The following is an 18,084-nucleotide window of genomic DNA, read 5'->3' on the forward strand; positions in this document are numbered from 1 at the left end:
TTGTCTCAATCGAAGTTTTATTAAGTGTGCAGGATTAACTACGATAGCTTGAAGACATAAAGCAAGTCTACCAGAGTCAAGTTCGATGGGTGTTTGAGAGTCCGCAAGAAGTCCGAAGAATCGTCGGAAGTGCTGCTGGAACTAACCGAGAAGGAATCGGGGACTTGCCGAAGTTTTCGGAAGTCCGTCAGAAAGATCAACGGAGGTTCGTGGAGATCACCGAGAAGATTCGAATACTTGCCAAAGACTAGTTGAACTCGCCACAAGACCGGGAGCCTGCTGGGAGTCCATCGGAAGAAATCCGAGGGTGAACCACTTGTAAAAGGTTGTAAGAGGGGTATTTGTCCTTCTCCTTCAAAGTGATTTGCTAGTGGAAGTTTGGAGCCTCATCGAAGAAGGCTTCGCAAGTGGATGTAGGTCATTTGACCGAACAACTTTAAATTGGTGTGTTCCTTGAATGTGTGAGTACTTACCTTTCCGAAATCATTATTTACACAACAACAAGCTTTCGGTTCTCATCTTCTCACGTTACTCGAGCTACTTTTATCTAGTCATTCATTGTCAAATCGAAATCTCTACGCGTTTTCGAAATTGTCTTTCAAAGATACAAGTTTTAATCCGCTGCACTAATTCACCCCCCCCCCCTCTTAATGCCGCTCCGATCCTAACAATTGGTATCAGAGCCACGGTTTTCTACTTTGGTTTAACACCCAAATAGAAATGGCTCTTTTCGACTTTCAAGAGGGTTACTCTCTCATTCGTCCTCTCTTTTTCAATGGGACGGACTACACTTATTGAAAAACTCGAATGAGAGTTTTCTTACTTTCTTTGGATTTGAATTTATGGCAAATTATCGAAAATGGATTTCAAAAATCTTCTCTTCCGATGAGCGAATGAGATGAATCAGAGAAGAAGGTTTTTGTTTTAAACGCAAAGGCTATGAATGCCTTATATTGTGCACTTGACAAAAATGAATTTAATCGCGTTTCGATTTGTGATTCTGCTTTTGATATTTGGAGAACTCTTGAGGTCACTCATGAAGGTACTAGCCGAGTGAAAGAGTCCAAAATCAACATTCTTGTGCATTCTTACGAACTTTTCCGAATGAAATCAAGTGAGTCCATCGGAGACATGTACACTCGTTTCACGGATGTCATCAATGGACTCAAAGCTCTTGGTAAAAGTTTTTCTAACTTTGAACTAGTCACTAAAATCTTAAGATCCCTTCCAAAAAGTTGGGATCCAAAAGTTACAGCCATTCAAGAGGCGCCAAGGACCTTAAAACATTCCCTCTTGAAGAACTTATTGGATCTCTAATGACCTACGAAATGAACAATGTGACAAAAAGGGAACTCGAGAACAACCTTCCAAAGGACAGGAAGGATTTGGGACATAGAACACATGAAGACCACTCGAGCATAAGCTCAAGTGATGGTGAACTCGAACTCAATAAGAAATTTAAAAAGTTAATGAAACAAAAATTTAAGAACGAAAAGAACAGAACTGCTTGCTTTGAACGCAAGAAAAAGAACAAGAATTGGGATGAATGGAGCTCCTCCGAAGATAAGGAAAAAATCAAGAAAGGCGAGGTGGCAAACTACGCCTTAACCACTTTCAACGATGAGGTAATCAAAATCCCCCCAATTTACTTTGAAATCACATGATGCTTTTCATGATGTTTTTTAATTTTTTATTTAAAAATAAAAATGTAAAAATATGATCATGCTCGAAATTTTGATAATTGCATGTTTTAGGAATAAAATGTTAGATATAAATCTAATGATTGTACACCTAGTAAGATTAATCTTATATGTGTGCTTGAAAAGTAAGAATGTGTATTTTGATGATTTTTTATTTTGATTGAAACCATGCTTGATGAAAATATTGAGAAGTTTAATATCATGCTTAACGATGATGCATGACTTTTGAATGAAAGACTTAATGATTTTTTTATGAATCTTTTCTTTGGTTTTCAAACATAATGTTTTGACATAAGAACAAAATTTGAGCTAAGATAAAGTCAATCATATAAATTAAAACTAAAGAAGTTTTAGTTATCTATAAGAATCATTCCAAATTATGTTCATAAAACCATTGCATAATGATGAAATTGTGTAATGAAAATATTAAATATTTTGAAACCATGTTTTAGTGTCTTGTATAATGATCATGCTTAACAAATTTCAAAATTATGCATGATGAATCTTGCGATTTACGGATTATTGATTTTTACCGTAATAAAAGTACCTTATTGATCTTTGTTGTAATAAATCTTACACTTTCGGTTTTAAACATGATACATGTTTTTATTTGACACAAATGAAATAAATCACATGAATTAAAACAACTAAAAAGTGAAAAGGTTTCTTCTTAAAAAATTTATTTTTCTGACTTTATCGATTTTTCAAAAAGGGAAACTAATGAATCTATATGTATCACTTTTGTGAATCTCTTGAAAATAATCTTGATTTGATAACTTAAATGGGTTTTATCTTGATTTTTTAAAATTTATAAATTGAGATTTCTTATGCTTAAGTCAAGATTCTATATGCATGAATTAATGTTTTGTTCTCTTATTAGATTGAATGAATTCTATCTTTTTCATGATTTCTCAAGAATTCTTTATATTATTTATTTAAGAGGAGATTTGTTAAAATGAATCACGGTTTCTTTTGATTTTTCGGAATTATAACTTGAGTATTCATTTTGTAAATCAAGATTGTTAATAATGATTCTCTCGTTTTATCAAAGAGAACATTTTTCAAAATGAATAATTAAGCTATTTTCTCTTGATTTTTTGATACCCACAATTTGAGAAAATGTACCTTGATGCTAGAAACATTTTATGCATAAATTGATTTTCTTTATGATTCAATACTCTTTGTAATTATGATATGTTTATCGCATGATATGATTGAATCACTGTTATAAAAGAAAAATAAAATTGTTAGCTTGCTAATTGCAAAAACATATGCTAGCTTCAATGATAAAACATGAGATTGTCTATAATGCAAATTTATTGTTCTTATGATGTATAGATTGAGATAATGATTGGAGTCTTGATAGTTTTTATGACAAAATTTATTTTCGATCCTAAATGATTGATGATATATATATATATATATATATATATATATATATATATATATATATATATATATATATATATATATATATATATATATATATATATATGTTTTGGCACAAAAAGGACAAAGACATGCTTGTATGAAACAACTAAATAGAGAAAAGTATTTTTCTTGAAAATTCTTTTTCTCTATCTTATTGACTTTGATGAATCCATTTGTATTATTTTTATGAATCTCATGAATTATTAAAATGATTTGAATTTAATGGATTTTATTGAAATAATGATCTTGATTTCTCATAATTATAATTTGAATTTTCTATTGAATGAATCAAGATTGTTTTCTATTTAAAAGCAGATTTGTCGAAATGTTTCATAGTCTTTTAGTATTCATGATCTTGATAATTATATTTTGAAACTTTATGTAAATCAAGAATGTTCATCATGATTCTCTCTTCAAATATTTAAAGAGAAGAATTTTCTAGATAAATCATGATTTTGATGATTGAATATTTGATATGCATGAATTTAGATCTTGCTCTCCTACTATTCTTTTTGCTATTTACCAAAAAGAAGACTAATTCTAATAAACCATGATATGCTATATGAATTTTATTATATTCATGAAATAATATCTCATCACCAAATTTTTTTTGATATTCCTAATGTGATGGAATGAAATTATGCATGAAATACAAATGGGGAGAAGTTGTGATCATGCATGGTAGGAGATAATTTGATAAGTTGATACCATCATGATATGAAACATTTATGATTTGCAATGATGCATGCAATACTTGTGCTTTCTAATTATGATGTGATGTATTGCATATGATATAAATCATGATTCAAAATACTATGAGTTGTTGCTAAAATGATGTATTATAAATGTTGATTTAATGTTTTGTATCATGAATGCTCTAAATGATGAATGTTTAATATCATGATCAAAATGTTGATAAATAGTTAAAAATTTTAGTATCATGTATGATATCCTCATAATGTTGATCGATTTGTTCAATATCGTGCATGAATGAAATATAAGGTTTTTGAAAATGTACATATTTTAATTTAAAAATATAATAATGCATAAATAAGATTGATACTTACCTTTGTCATAAATGAGGGAAAGGGTCTTCCCTTCTTTTTGACAATGATAAAGGGGGAGATAGCTAGCTTGCACAAGTCAAGAAAATATAAAAACTTGATTATCTTCTTGCATATCTAAAGAGAAGATGCAAATGTAACACTTGCCTAATGTAAAACATTATCTCTTGCTAGTTTGGCATTTTGCTAGCTTGCACTTTGCAGAAAAGCAAAAATGACACTTCCCAAAAGAGAAGAAAGAGCTTGCTATCTTGAACATGATAAGCTTGCTTATCGTAAGAAACAAAAATTGCAAATAGTTGCTATCTCAAAATGCAAAATATGCTAACTTGCTACGGAAGCAAAATTGCTAGCTCAAACATTGCAAAGGAAGCAAAAATTTGCTAGCTTACAACTTGCATGTCGTGAAAATTGCTAACTAGTAGTCTAAAGAGAAGCAATCAGTTGCTATCGCAAGAAAAGCAAACATGCTAAACTTACACATCTTTAAATGCTAGATTGCATGATGATGAAATTTGATACTATGTTTTTGTATTGAACTTAGATATTTCAAAATACATAAGAGTTGGAACTTCTCCTTTTTGTTGATGACAAAGGGGGAGAAGTATGTTGAGGTCATGTCATGATTTGATCATGATATGTTGCTTGGATTTTTTAATCCAAGAGTTTCTATCAATACGACATATTGATAGGGGGAGTTTGTTTAAACTCCGGGAGTTAAGGTTAACTCCGTCATCAAGTGGTTGTCATCATCAAAAAGGGGGAGATTGTTGAATCTCGTATTTTGATGATGAAACCACTTGATATGTGTTTATGATTTAATCTGCGTTTTGAGTGACGCAGGATGCTTCGATCAAGATGAGACAATTAAAGCAGAAAAATCATGTTATGCCGGAGGAACATGTCAGAAGATTGGACGTAGGGCCGGTGGATCGGTCGACGTATCGACAGAAGACTTCGGGCCGTGGATTCGGGCATCGGGCTAAGAAAAGCGGGTATTGCGCCAAGGATATCGGAGTTGCGGAGTCAACTGGCCGATTGGGCAATAGGCCGCAAGAGAGGACGATGCGCCGAAGAATCGGACGAAGCGTCATAAGACCAATGACATGCCGGACAACTTGATTATTGCTTTGTATTAATTATCTCGATCGAAGTTTTGTTAAGTGTGCAGGATTAACTACGATAGCTTGAAGACATAAAGCAAGTCTACCAGAGTCAAGTTCGATGGGTGTTCAAGAGTCCACAAGAAGTCCGAAGAATCGTCAGAAGTGCTGCCGGAACCAACCGAGAAGGAATCGAGGACTTGTCGAAGTTTTCGGAAGTCCATCGGAAAGATCGTCGGAGGTTCGTGGAGATCACCGAGAAGATTCGGATACTTGCCAAAGACTAGTTGAACTCGCCACAAGACCAGGAGCCTGTTGGGAGTCCGCCGGAAGAAATCCGAGAGTGTATCGAAAGTCCGTCGGAAGTTCGCCGAAAAGCTCGCTGGAAGGAAACTCGACGTTGCCGGTTAAAAACTTGCTTAGGACTATGTCTTAAGCTCGTAGTTTGTATGTAATTAGGGTTAGGATTAAGGGTTAATCCTATAACCCGGTTAGGGGCCAATTGGGCCCGAGGTCGGACTGGTTTGGGCCAAGTTTGGAGCCCAACCAGTGAGCTGAAATAGTCTAAGCGGTGGCACTGCCTAGCACCCGAGAAGTCAGGCGGTGGCACCGCCAGCTTCGGGAACCCAAGAGAATTCAAAATTTGAAACTCAAATTTGAATCCTCTTGGGGTCTATAAATACCCCTCAATTCTCGATAGAGAAAAAAACCTTTAGAGAAGCAATAGATTTAGATAAAAAGCCTTAGCAAGTCTTGTTTCAATTGCTTGAGTGTTCACCTCCTTCTTTCTCTTTGAAAATTTGTAAGAGTATGAACCACTTGTAAAAGGTTGTAAGAGGGGTATTTTGTCCTTCCCCTTCAAAGTGATTTGCTAGTGGAAGTTGGGAGCCTCATCGAAGAAGGCTTCGCAAGTGGATGTAGGTCATTTGACCGAACCACTTTAAATTGGTGTGTTCCTTGAATGTGTGAGTACTTACCTTTCCGAAATGTCGACGTCAACGTAGATGGTAGTGGTCATCGCAGTGTCTACGGCGAAGATGGTGATCATCTCGTCGTTGACCAATTGAACAAATCCCAATCTTGACCCAAAGCTAGGGTCGCTAGAGCTCTTACTGCTTTCCTCATTGTCGCATTAGTTCTCGCACCATCTTTCGTTGAGTGGTCCTTTTGTCGCTCTACATCTGTATCGGCGTCGATGTAGTTATCAAGCGACAAAAGGACCACTCGGCATCTGCATAAGCCTATAGATAGATGGAATTGATATGGCAGTGGGGGAGCAGTAGGAGCACTAGCGACCCGAGCTTCAGGTTAAGGTTAGGATCTACTTAACGAGTCAATAGTGAGGCGGCCACCGCTCGACAACTACGTCAACGTTTACGCAAATGCAAAACAACATAGGATGAGTAACAATAAGGTCAACGACAGACTCCTCATGGAGGTGAGTGACATCACAATGAGAGCAAACCTTATCATAGGAAACCAAGCAACTACTTTAGTGTCAACACCAACGACCCCACCGTACACTACCATCGACACCATCCACCAACTAATGTTAAAATTACTTTTTTACCTTTTATTTTCATGTTTCTATTGATACAACTAATGTTATTATAATAAATAAACCTGAATATTTTATTTTTATAATTATAAGGATGTCAATATAACTTTTTAAAATATAAAAATTAAAATACTAAAAATAGTTAACTACATAATATAATATATAATTAGCCCTAGAATATCCCCCTCCCCCATCGAAAACAAAGAGTCAAAACTATTTTTCAACCTCACAGGAGACCTCATGGATTAGAGATTAATACGACGTACCAATTGGTACCGTTTCCTAGTTACCATTGCATAAATATACTTGAGAAACCATAACTTTCCTTTCCTATGAGAAACCATATCTTCCTAGATGTGGTCGGACCAGCAAAGATTTGTTGTGCAGTACAAGTTTCTCTGATGCAGAACCATCTTTAGAGATACGTGAGATTGCATTATGTATATTTTTCAGCAGGGCTAGAAGAAACTTATAATTATTATATAATACCTTCGAAGGTTACTCACTCAGTTACAGACAACATCAGAGTAAAAGCCAATTGTTCTTCGCTGGCAGTCTTTCACATCGAGTAGTTCTACATCGAAAACTTCGAACTGTTTTGCGCTGAAGAACGTAGAAGGCCCAACCTGTAATGAACAGACCAATCATCAGTTCCTGTTGGCATAATGTTACGATCCATCTGGACCAGGAAATATATGAAAAGAAAGAAGATAATGCACCATGGATACAGTTACTAATAAAATTTACCTGCATGCTGTTTTTAGTACAATGGTCAGCCTTGGACCTTGGTCCCTTCTGATCCTGTTGAATTTGGAACCGGAACCAAATCGGTTCAAGACAATTCCAATTTCGGTTCAACAATAGTTTTTTTTTTAATTTTTTAATTTTAAGTTTTCCAAAATATCCCTCCGAACAGCCATTCTTTTAAACTATTGGAAAAGGCAAATTCATCATTTACAAGGGTATTTAGTTAAGGAGGTTACTATTTAGAGCCCCTTTTTACTATTAACAAATCCCTTACTATTCACAATCCCTTAACAAATTAATAAAATAATATTTTACAATTTACAGTCCCACTAATTTCGATTTCATCTCTTCTTTTCCTTCCTCGAACACCCTGCCGTTGTTGATGCTCCTCCCCTCCGATCGTTACCCCCCAGACCGTGCTCCCTATTGTCGCTGCTACCCCAGTTCACACTCCCTGCCACCAATCATTACCCCCAGCCTACGCTCCACCACCCCCTTAATATTATCCTTCGAGGAGGAGGAAGAAGAAGGGGATGAGAAAACGAAAAGATATTTATGTTCATTTACAAAAATATATTATTAAAATATTAAAAAAATTTAAAAGAAGATTGTAAATAGTAAAGAGGGGGTTGTAAATAGCATCGAAAATTGATTCCAATTCTAGATTCTAGGAATTGGGACCAAACCGCTAGAACCTGGTTCTGATTCAATTTGGAATAACGAAACCGTTGACCCGGTTTGGTTATATGGTTCTTAACCAGTTCGAACGGAATGTAATCAGGTCTACATAGACCCTAAAGTGGTCTGAAGTTACTAAAAACTTACTAGAACATCTAGATCTAACAAAACAATCTTCTAAACCACTATAAAAGCCGGTCACAAGTTACTACAACACTAATCAACTTGAACAACATAGTCTAAATTAGTATAAAAGCTATCTTTTATAGGACTTCATGTTCATTCAGCTACAAACTCAAAGGAAAAGGGCCAAAATGCAGCTTATTCGTGACAACTATAGTCTGATGTAATATTTGCGGGCCTTTTTAAACCCGTTAGAATTGAAAGATCCTGCAGTGCATAGGGAGATAGGGAATGACCCGAGTGATGACAACTTCAAGAAGAATAAAAAGAAAAACTTGTAACTTACTGGAGGCCCTAGTTCTGGAGGAATAATGAGTCTTCTTTTCCCCCCGGGTCGCATATCTCTTATTCCTTCTTCAAATCCTGCATTGACTTTTATATCCTCTTTTACAATTACAAAGAAAATGTCAACAAATTATTCTTGTACATGTATGCCGAAAACTTGCCTGGAACTAATGATTTATTTCCTAATCGAATCTTGGCAGGTCGGTCCTGCAGATAAGTGCTATCAATACGACGGCCTGATTCGTTGTAACCAGTATAGTGAAATGTCACCTGTGATCCACATCATCTACAGTCAAGAACTTATTTAGACGCCCATGGAAGAAAGGGCACTAAAACAATCAGACAAACTTCCTGAACGAGAAAGACTGGAAATATCAGTAACAGATCATCAAGCAAGGAACAAATTCATGAATGGCTTCGAATTTATGTATTTTGCCTTCAGCAAGAGACATATTCAGAGGTCCTTGCTCCTTAGGAGTCTGAAATCAAATAGAAGCAGACCCATTTCTACTTCTAAACATGAGAACAGATTGCTTTCATATCCATTTCTACAGCTTTCTATTGTAATTAATCTTGCCAATCATCCTTTAAGCAGATTAAATAAGTGCTACAAAGATATCATATGGCTATATATTGTCTACCAGAAAATTTGGTTGCTCTTATTTCAATGAGCATCCAAAAGATTAATCATATACATAATAATAAAATGTAGAAGCAGAATTTGTCTATATTTCTTTCAAGATAAAATAAAAGGATTAACCTGTTGTCCATCCTTTGGGCAATCACCTTTACCGACTAGTATGTCCAGATATATAAGTCCAGAGTCACACTTTACATAGCCATCAGATATCACTACTTTGACTTGAAAACCTGGATTATATTTGGTGGGCAAAAATTAGTTCCATATGCTCAACAAAGGCATCTATATTACTTACCAACATAGCAATTAAAAGAAATTATAACACAAGCACTTATAGTGGTCAAATTATAATGATCAGATGTACTGAGATGAAAAACATAGAAGCTTACTATTCCATCCGAGTGTCATGTAAATTTACATCATCATAAAAAATTTAATATCAAATAATGTACAACAGTTATTGGTTTCACAGAAGCATTTTAGTAACATATATACTAGCAAATAAAACCGAATTCAGTCCCTTAAATTTCATATGAAATAATGCAATCATTTTGACCAGACAGGAAAATAAAGTCTCAGTAGTTTACACGTAGACTTAAAAATAAATTGATCCTCTTTAGACCCAAAATTGGCGGAATCCTCAAGGAGTAGGTCGTCTTTTTTATAATCCAGAGTCTTGAGTACTTCCAAATACATCTGAACCAATCCTAAGTTCAATCGGGATCTGTTTCTTGTCAAAATAATACAAACTGCTAACAATTGATTTTAACATGTGTAGGACTCCTTGAAGTTGCCTCATCTTCTGAGGCTAGCTGAACCTTGGATTAACTAAGTCAGGCCAGGGTTCAGATTGATTCTGCTTCACTCAATAACAAAGAGAACATATTGGCAAGATCCCATTAACCGGGTGACATGGCCTTGGTATGGCAAGTTTCTGGTGTATCCAACTTTCAAAGACCCAAGGCACAACAATGAGCCAAAGATTGGAAGTTCATACTCAAAGATAAAATCACATTGTACAGATCAAGGACTGGACTATAATTTAAGAAGATTCGAGACAAGCAATGTTCTTGTCTAAGATTAGTAGGCTTCACGAATGCCTGGGAGGTGCAGTAGTGGTTTCTTTATATCCAATGAGCTGGTTTGTTCTTCCCTCACTTTTTTCTTCACCACGGTTTTTAAAAGGCTACAAACGAAGTTGTTTCCTTCCTCTTTATGTTTTCCTAAATAGCTCTGTTTTCTTAATCATCCCTGTCAATGTTTGACTTGATGAGCAAATTATCCCATTCTTCCCTTACAAAGTAACACCACATATTCATCAGCAGATTCCATTGGTGCTGATCTCATGATTACATGGCTGAAGCTACCTTTGTTTATGTTATTATCTGTTAACATTCTTTGATCCCTAATAGTTACATGAATAGTTTCCATAAAATATCCTTCAGTAACAAAGGGCTGTTATTGAATAACAGCTACCTGTCATCATAATAGATCATGCTATGCCCACCAAGCTAATAGTTGTCAATGGATCAGCTTTCTAATTACAGTTGACCGACAAAAACAAATTAAGACACTAATAGGCACAGACAAAACAAATTAAACATTATCCACTCCTGAATAATCTAGCAAATGGACAAAACAACAACAAGAATTTGTAAGGTACCAAATGGTTAAGGACTTATCATACAGAATAAAACTGAAATCAAAAGCAAATTTCAACCAAGAATGATGCTCTTTTTAAATATTGTAATCAGCATTAGCATTTTTCCTCTCATCTCTAGTTTGAAGTATGTAGTTCTAACGGTGATAAAAAGAACCTTAACACCTCTTACCACCTAATAATAATGGAGATATCACCAAAGTCAGAACTAAAAGTAACATTCTATAACTAATAATGCTGCCAGTAATATATGTTGCCATAAAAGAAAAATCAAAAGAGGCATTCACCTTCTCTAATGAAATTGGGGAAATCTTCGGGCGCACTGTTAGCTTCTTGAATCTTCCTGTTCTGTTCCAGCAATCGTCTCTCATTGTAGGGGTTACTACCCTTCACCTTCCCGGAGGCAGCAGACAGCGCCACCAGCGAGCTCGACGAAGCCAGCGAGATCAGGAAAAGATCCCTCCGGCCTCTGTTCTCCGCTGAACAACCTCGGTCGCCAGCATTCCCCCGATCGCCCCCCAAACAGCTGCACCAAACGAATTACCGATCCAACACCGCAATCGAGCGACAGAAATAGCATACAAGAGGACGAGAAAGGAGTCACTGACCACCGTTCTTGATTGGCTTCGAACTTGGAAGCCCTAGTGACGGCTTTGGAGGGCGGAAATCTTCCAGCTGAGAATTTCGAAACAGAATTGAGGTAACAGAAGGAGAACGGAAAGCCATCGGAGGAAGATGAAGATCTAAGCATACTCCAAGACGAAGCTAACAAAGAAGAAGACGAAGAAGAAGAGACGAGATGCATCCTGTTCTTCTTCTACTCTTCCTCTCTTTGCAAGCTCTTTCGGTCGATAGAGGATCTCGAGAGAGTGAGAAAGAAGGGATTGGATAGTGTTCGCTGGTTTGGCTTCGTTAATGACGTAGCTCGTGGCGGAGTCGGATGCGGTCGTGACGGGATCCGTTACCGATTACGAGCTTGTGCCCTCTTCTTTCCGAACTCACAGTTTTTGCGGGGCAGTTATGTTACGCATAAATAACAGGTGAGACATGTAACGGCTGTTACATTCCGTTACTTGGCGCATATAGGGTCTTTTGTTCCCCTCTTTTTTTTTCTCGCTTTTACATGTGTATATTGCAAATTATAGATATAATATTTGGAATATTATACAATTTTTGATATAAATACATTACTTCAAAATTTATAATTCTTCACATGTATATATATAAGTGTTGTTAACATCCATTGAGGAAACTCAAACTAACCACTTATAGTCATAGTTAATACTAGCTTATTTAAGTTACATATAAAATGCATAAAATTACCCTAAATTTATATAACATTATAATAGAATTTTAGGGGATACCAATAAAAAAATAATATATATATATATATATATATATATATATATATATATATATATATATTGCACATTATTGCAAAACACAAATAACACAAATACTATTGTAGATGTTGTCAGTTGGGTGTCAACATATCATCAACATTAAACTCCAACGATATTAGTGCCTTGCAAAATAATTACATATGCATTACTTTTAAATTAGTAATGTGTGTATTTATCCTCCAAAATTTAACTTCAGGGAACAATAGTCACCACAATTACTAATGGTTAAACCAAATTTATTGAATGGACGATAATAAATAAATTACACTTAGATATTATATACAACAATGAGAAATTTTTATTTGAATAGTAAAAAATATATTAAAATCACAACAAAAATATAGTTGCGAAATACCTCTTCGTTATATAACAAATTCATAGAATTTGATGATCAAAAGATTAAAAAAAAATCTAAGCTACAATATGTTGGTTGACAGATAAATAAACCAGTAAACACATGAGGTGAGTTGATAACCAAAGAAAATAAGAATGACTGTGAGAAAAATGATTATGAAAAGAAAAAGAATGATGATAAAAGAGGCAAATGAATGGTGAAATGAAGAGCATATTAATGTCAAAAAATACTTTTAAAAGTAAATATATATTTACATTGAAGGATATTAATGTCAGTATAAATAAAAATGATCCAATTAAAGGTTTGGTCCCAATTTCTTTTTTCAATTGGATCAGTTGGTCCAATCTGGATTTAATAACAACTATGATTTAGATTCATAATCCACAAAACAGTAAAAATGACAAATTCTCATAATTAAAATAACATGTTAGACTTATAAAGAGGAAGAGGTGACTTCATAGTTAAAACTACAAATTCTCATGTAGATTAATGATAATCGATAAACAGAGAAAACATAGTAAGAGAAACCAAAGAAGGAAGATAAGTTTTAATCTGGCATACACAGTAATAATGATTTATGGCAACAACACAACAATCATTCTGCCAATGATTTACATGTGACCAAAAGGCACAAGATCTTTGTGCAGGCATTTCTTTTGATTTTATGCTTTACCAGTATGAATGACTAGTGAACTCCAGCTAACAAGATATAGAGACTTTTCTAGATCCATCATTATATATTTTATATCCATAAAAAGGTTCAGCATAGATAAAACTGCAACCATGGCAAAAGAATCAACGACACAAAAATAAAGCATTTCATGTGTTTAACAGCAGCAACAATAACAAATATGTTTTGGTGCTAAAAAGGTCTTCAGAAAACCAGAACTATTTGAAATGAGATCAAAATCTGATAGAAGCTTGTCAAATGCTTCAGTTTCATATTGTGAAAAATTAGGAGGTACTACCATAAGCTATACCTGTTTGGCCGCTCTCTGTGACGACCTTAAAATCTTCAGTATTGAAGGACTGTGAAGGGTTTGATAATATTTTTCTTTGCAAGTGACAGCTTGCACAGTATTCTACATCAAAAACCATAGAATCCTCCAGAGCTGAAGTGATAGAAGCACCAATAGCCTCACCTGCACACAAGAAAAAAGCAGTATAATTGGTCGACAACCGGATCTGATCGTATGGGCATGATTTTTGGATGTGACGCCAGACATCTCAAAAACATACCCTATGGAGGTAAAAACTAAAAAGAAAACAAAAACTAATTTTCTCCTCATGTACAAAGACTAAGATGAATCAAGGGCAACAAGGCAATGACAATGGCGTTGTCAAACCCTAAGTGATGCAGAAAGATGACACCAAACTTCCATTTTTTTCACATGCTGCCACAAACATATGACAATGAGAAAATCATATAGCAAATTGAATTTATCCATGACAACGAAATTTAATTTCAGGAGTAAATTTTTACTTGTAGGCTGAACAATATCCAGCAATTTCACATCACTAAATATTTACAGATTATATGAGAGAAATAACGATGAGTTTATATTTAAGTGATAATGGATGAATATATAATATATGTTTGGAAACATGCACTAACCATGTGAGACTAGCAGCAAGTTTTCATTGGGATATTTGTCAGCAAGAGCACGAATAACACTCACATATCTTTTTCTTGCTTCAAGCACAGATTCCTCCCAATGAGGCAACTTCAGAAAATACAAAAATAATTAATTCATTTTATGAGAGAGAGAAAAGCAAAATCTTACAGCTGCAAGTATCCCAAAATCTAATAGGTATATGCAGGAACAGAACATTCTGAACGAGCAATTAAAAAATGTATCAAGATAAACCTCTTTATAAACACTCTCTGCAGACTGATCCAACGTTCCAGATGGCAACAAAGCTCCAAGATCAGAGATATGAGGAAACCATTTTTTATCTTTTGGAGCCACGGTACTACCTATTGCTTCTGAGTTTAGCATCTCAGATAATCCATACTCAATCGAAACCTGCGGAAAGGACAAACAACAGTTCAAGTTAAAACAAGCTCTCAGATGAGGAACAATACAAAACAAATACAGAAGGCTAATTTTTTGACAACTTAACATACAATAGCACGTGGAAAGATATATGTTATGCTCTCAAAAGAAGCCAAGTAATGGCATGAAAAAGTATTACAGAAAGAAAGAAGAATGAGATAAATGTAGAGAAACATCGAGAGGGGAATTAACTGATAAAGAGGGGAAGAGAGAAAATGGCTTCTTTTTTCATACAATCTTTTTTGTAATATTTTTTGTACCATTACTTGGCTTCTTTTGTGAGTAAAGATGAAATTAGATCACAAAAGTTGGTAACAAATCAGATTTGATTTCTTTGACTCTGAAGTTTAGATAGCCTATGTTCTAATAGTACCAACTAGAACATTTTTTGTGAATATTGCCCTTCTTTGTCAATGCTGTCCTTGAGCATGAGTTCCATTAACTTAAGTTTCATCTCCCAGGGGCTTCCATGTGCTGCAGTGATGATTGGAGTGTCCAATTACTCATGGAAAATCCAAACTGAGTTAACTTTCCAGTTAAAGCTGTCGACAATAACTTGATGATGTGAAATGCCTATCCTTGTAACTACATTTGAATTATGTAATAAAGGCATTAAAACATGCAGAAAAAAATAAAAGAATATTTGGATGCTCTTAAGTGAAATAGAAATATTGCATTACAAAGAACTCGATGGTGGAAAAAAATCATGTAAATGATCACAAAAAGTTACAGCTTCTTGTTGTTGCTGTAGGCATTAAAGCATGCTACAGATAGATGAACCTACAAATTTGCTTTCTTCAGATCAATTCCAAATTTTTCATCGATTCTCAAAAGACCTGGTTGGATGATATTGTTCATAAGAAGTGATAGAACAGCATAGGTTAAGTGACTAGAAGCAATTCTTGATTATGGATTAACATATAACATAACAATAAATCTTAGTCGCTTCGTTGTTGGTTTGCTACATTATAGAAAGATCAACTAATAAAGATTTTGACTGGGCTTGAATCTCATCTTCAACACTTACCCGTTGCAAAAAATATATAAAATAAAACTAATTTTTTTTAATTTTCACATAGGTTGAATTTGCAATGTTATCATCATAGATGTCTTGGTGAGAGTAAAGACTGCAGCAAGGACATGATTCAAGAATGTTGCAAAAGTTATAAAAGGAAAAGTTAAAGGGACACCAACATACTAAGACAAAACTCTAAAGGAGAAAAAAATTCTCAAAATAAAATAAAAATCTAATACCTGCAAAATAGTAAAAAAGGAAATTCAATTTTTTTTTCCATTTCTAGTATGATATGATAGAAAACCATAATTTCATGAACCACTATGAAAAGCAAACCAGAAAAGGAAATAACTTCTAAAAACTTCATTTGCATTTCCTAATCTTCCTGAGAAGATAAGATGAAAATCCCAATCTATTGAACCAGTTTCTAACAGATATCACAATGATAAAACCTTAAACAAGGTTTTAGGTAGAATTTTTTTAAAAATTTAAAATTTATGTATTCAATCTTGATTGCGTTTATGAAGAAATTTAGGCCATCCAATATGAGAAATCAATTTGCTTATGAGTTCAATTGTGAAGTAGCTCAAGGTTGCAAGCATCTTTTGAGAACCTCAATCTAATCTGGCTCGAATTTAAAAGGAATGAAGTGAAAAAGCAACTTTTTCTGTAGAATTATCATTTTCTAAGACTCAAATAAGCTAAAGTTGACCTAAGACTACCAATATGGGTAATAGTAGGCCAAATAAGCTAAGCATCACTCTTAAGATGACTAAGACCACGGATATGGGAAAGATGACCTTTGAATGGCCCAAGGACACTTCACAATATGGGAAAAAATAATTTATGAATCTAAGTTCCAGCTGTTTGGCAATGATTCTAGGCTATTTATGAATCTAAAAGACCCTAACTATTCAAGTTGGAAAAAAAGAAAAAACATCTCTAATCATCCTGCATCACACGTTAACCATAAAATAAGTGGATATTCAAGTTACAATGACACCCATAGATTAACTACTGCAGTACACCTTTCTTGGTGACAAGCTGTTTCTATACTATTTATACAAGACATTAACATGTGTTTAGTTCTAACAAAATTTATTTAGATATGCAGTGTTACATTTTATTCCTAACAAAACACTTCAAAATCCAATTCCAAATATTCTAAACTGGCTCACATATTAATTCAAATGATAAAAAAAATGGGGTGACGCAAAACCACTACTCTATCATTAGAATATTTTCAATACTAAATCTGCATCTTGGTCTGCAAACAAAATCTTAAGAATCTTACATGGCCGGAATGGATTGCATTCTTTGTTAAATTTATGAGTGCATGTTTGAATTATATCTTTCACCTCCGAGAAGAAAATGATGCTTTGTCACAAAAGTACGTTTTTCAATCAGCCTTCTATTCTTCTAATGCTTTCCTCATTTCAACGATACAATTACAAACAACCCAAGACAAGAAACAGAAAGAAAATGATGTGGTGGGAAACCTTAACACGAGAGGGATCGAGGACGGCGTCCTGGCTGGTCTCCATGGCGAGGAGGCGACTATCGTCGTCGACGACGCAACAGAGGGCGCGGATGACCTCGGCGGCGGTCTGCAGGCACCGGAGGAAGGGGGACACGACGACGCGGTGGATGGGGACGCCGGCGCCGCGCAGCCGCTTCCCGGCGGTCCACGCCCGGATCAGGCCCCCCTCGGCGAGCGGCGGGTCCCATGGCCGCTTGGCGTGTGCCACCCACAGCGGCTCCTGGTCGTCGATCCGGTCCCCGTGCCGCATCACCCACACGTTCTGCACCCTTACCTCTCCTCCCCCATCCGCCATTGCTCTCTCTCTCTCTCTCTCTCTCTCTCTCTCTCGGGGTCGTTATTCAAAGAGGGTTGGCTTCCAGGGACGCTGGATACCGAGGAAAGGACGGTGGGGAGTGTTCGGTTCGGTCCACTTATCGGTTCGGTTCGATTTATCAACGAGATGAATATGACGATGGATCAACCATGCGGAAAGTGATGTGTTATGGCTTTTGAAATGTACGGGTTTATCCGAATTGGCTAAACCAATCCAACCATGCAATTGGTTCGGTTCGATCTCCTGGTTCAACGAACCGAAATTGAACCCGAAAAGGGTTTGGTTTCCAAAATTTCAGGAATACAACCAATTAAATCCGCCGCTTCCAAAAACAAACCGAACCGGAGAT

General features: G+C 35.4%; 1 protein-coding gene across 1 annotated transcript; it reads right to left on the minus strand.

The window, feature by feature from the left end:
* Positions 1-7,315: 7,315 nt before the first annotated feature.
* Positions 7,316-17,783, minus strand: LOC135652130 (uncharacterized). Its single transcript, XM_065172860.1, has 10 exons — positions 17,379-17,783; positions 14,676-14,834; positions 14,423-14,531; positions 13,788-13,949; positions 11,658-11,724; positions 11,337-11,575; positions 9,510-9,619; positions 8,911-9,019; positions 8,751-8,827; positions 7,316-7,482 (listed from the first exon to the last, which is right to left on the minus strand). The coding sequence occupies exons 1-10, from the start codon at positions 17,712-17,714 to the stop codon at positions 7,363-7,365; spliced, it is 1,488 nt and encodes a 495-aa protein (XP_065028932.1). The 5' UTR covers positions 17,715-17,783; the 3' UTR covers positions 7,316-7,362.
* Between the last annotated feature and the right edge of the window lie 301 nt (positions 17,784-18,084).

This window comes from Musa acuminata, chromosome BXJ3-11 (assembly GCF_036884655.1).
Source record: "Musa acuminata AAA Group cultivar baxijiao chromosome BXJ3-11, Cavendish_Baxijiao_AAA, whole genome shotgun sequence".
NCBI classification, from domain to species: domain Eukaryota; kingdom Viridiplantae; phylum Streptophyta; class Magnoliopsida; order Zingiberales; family Musaceae; genus Musa; species Musa acuminata.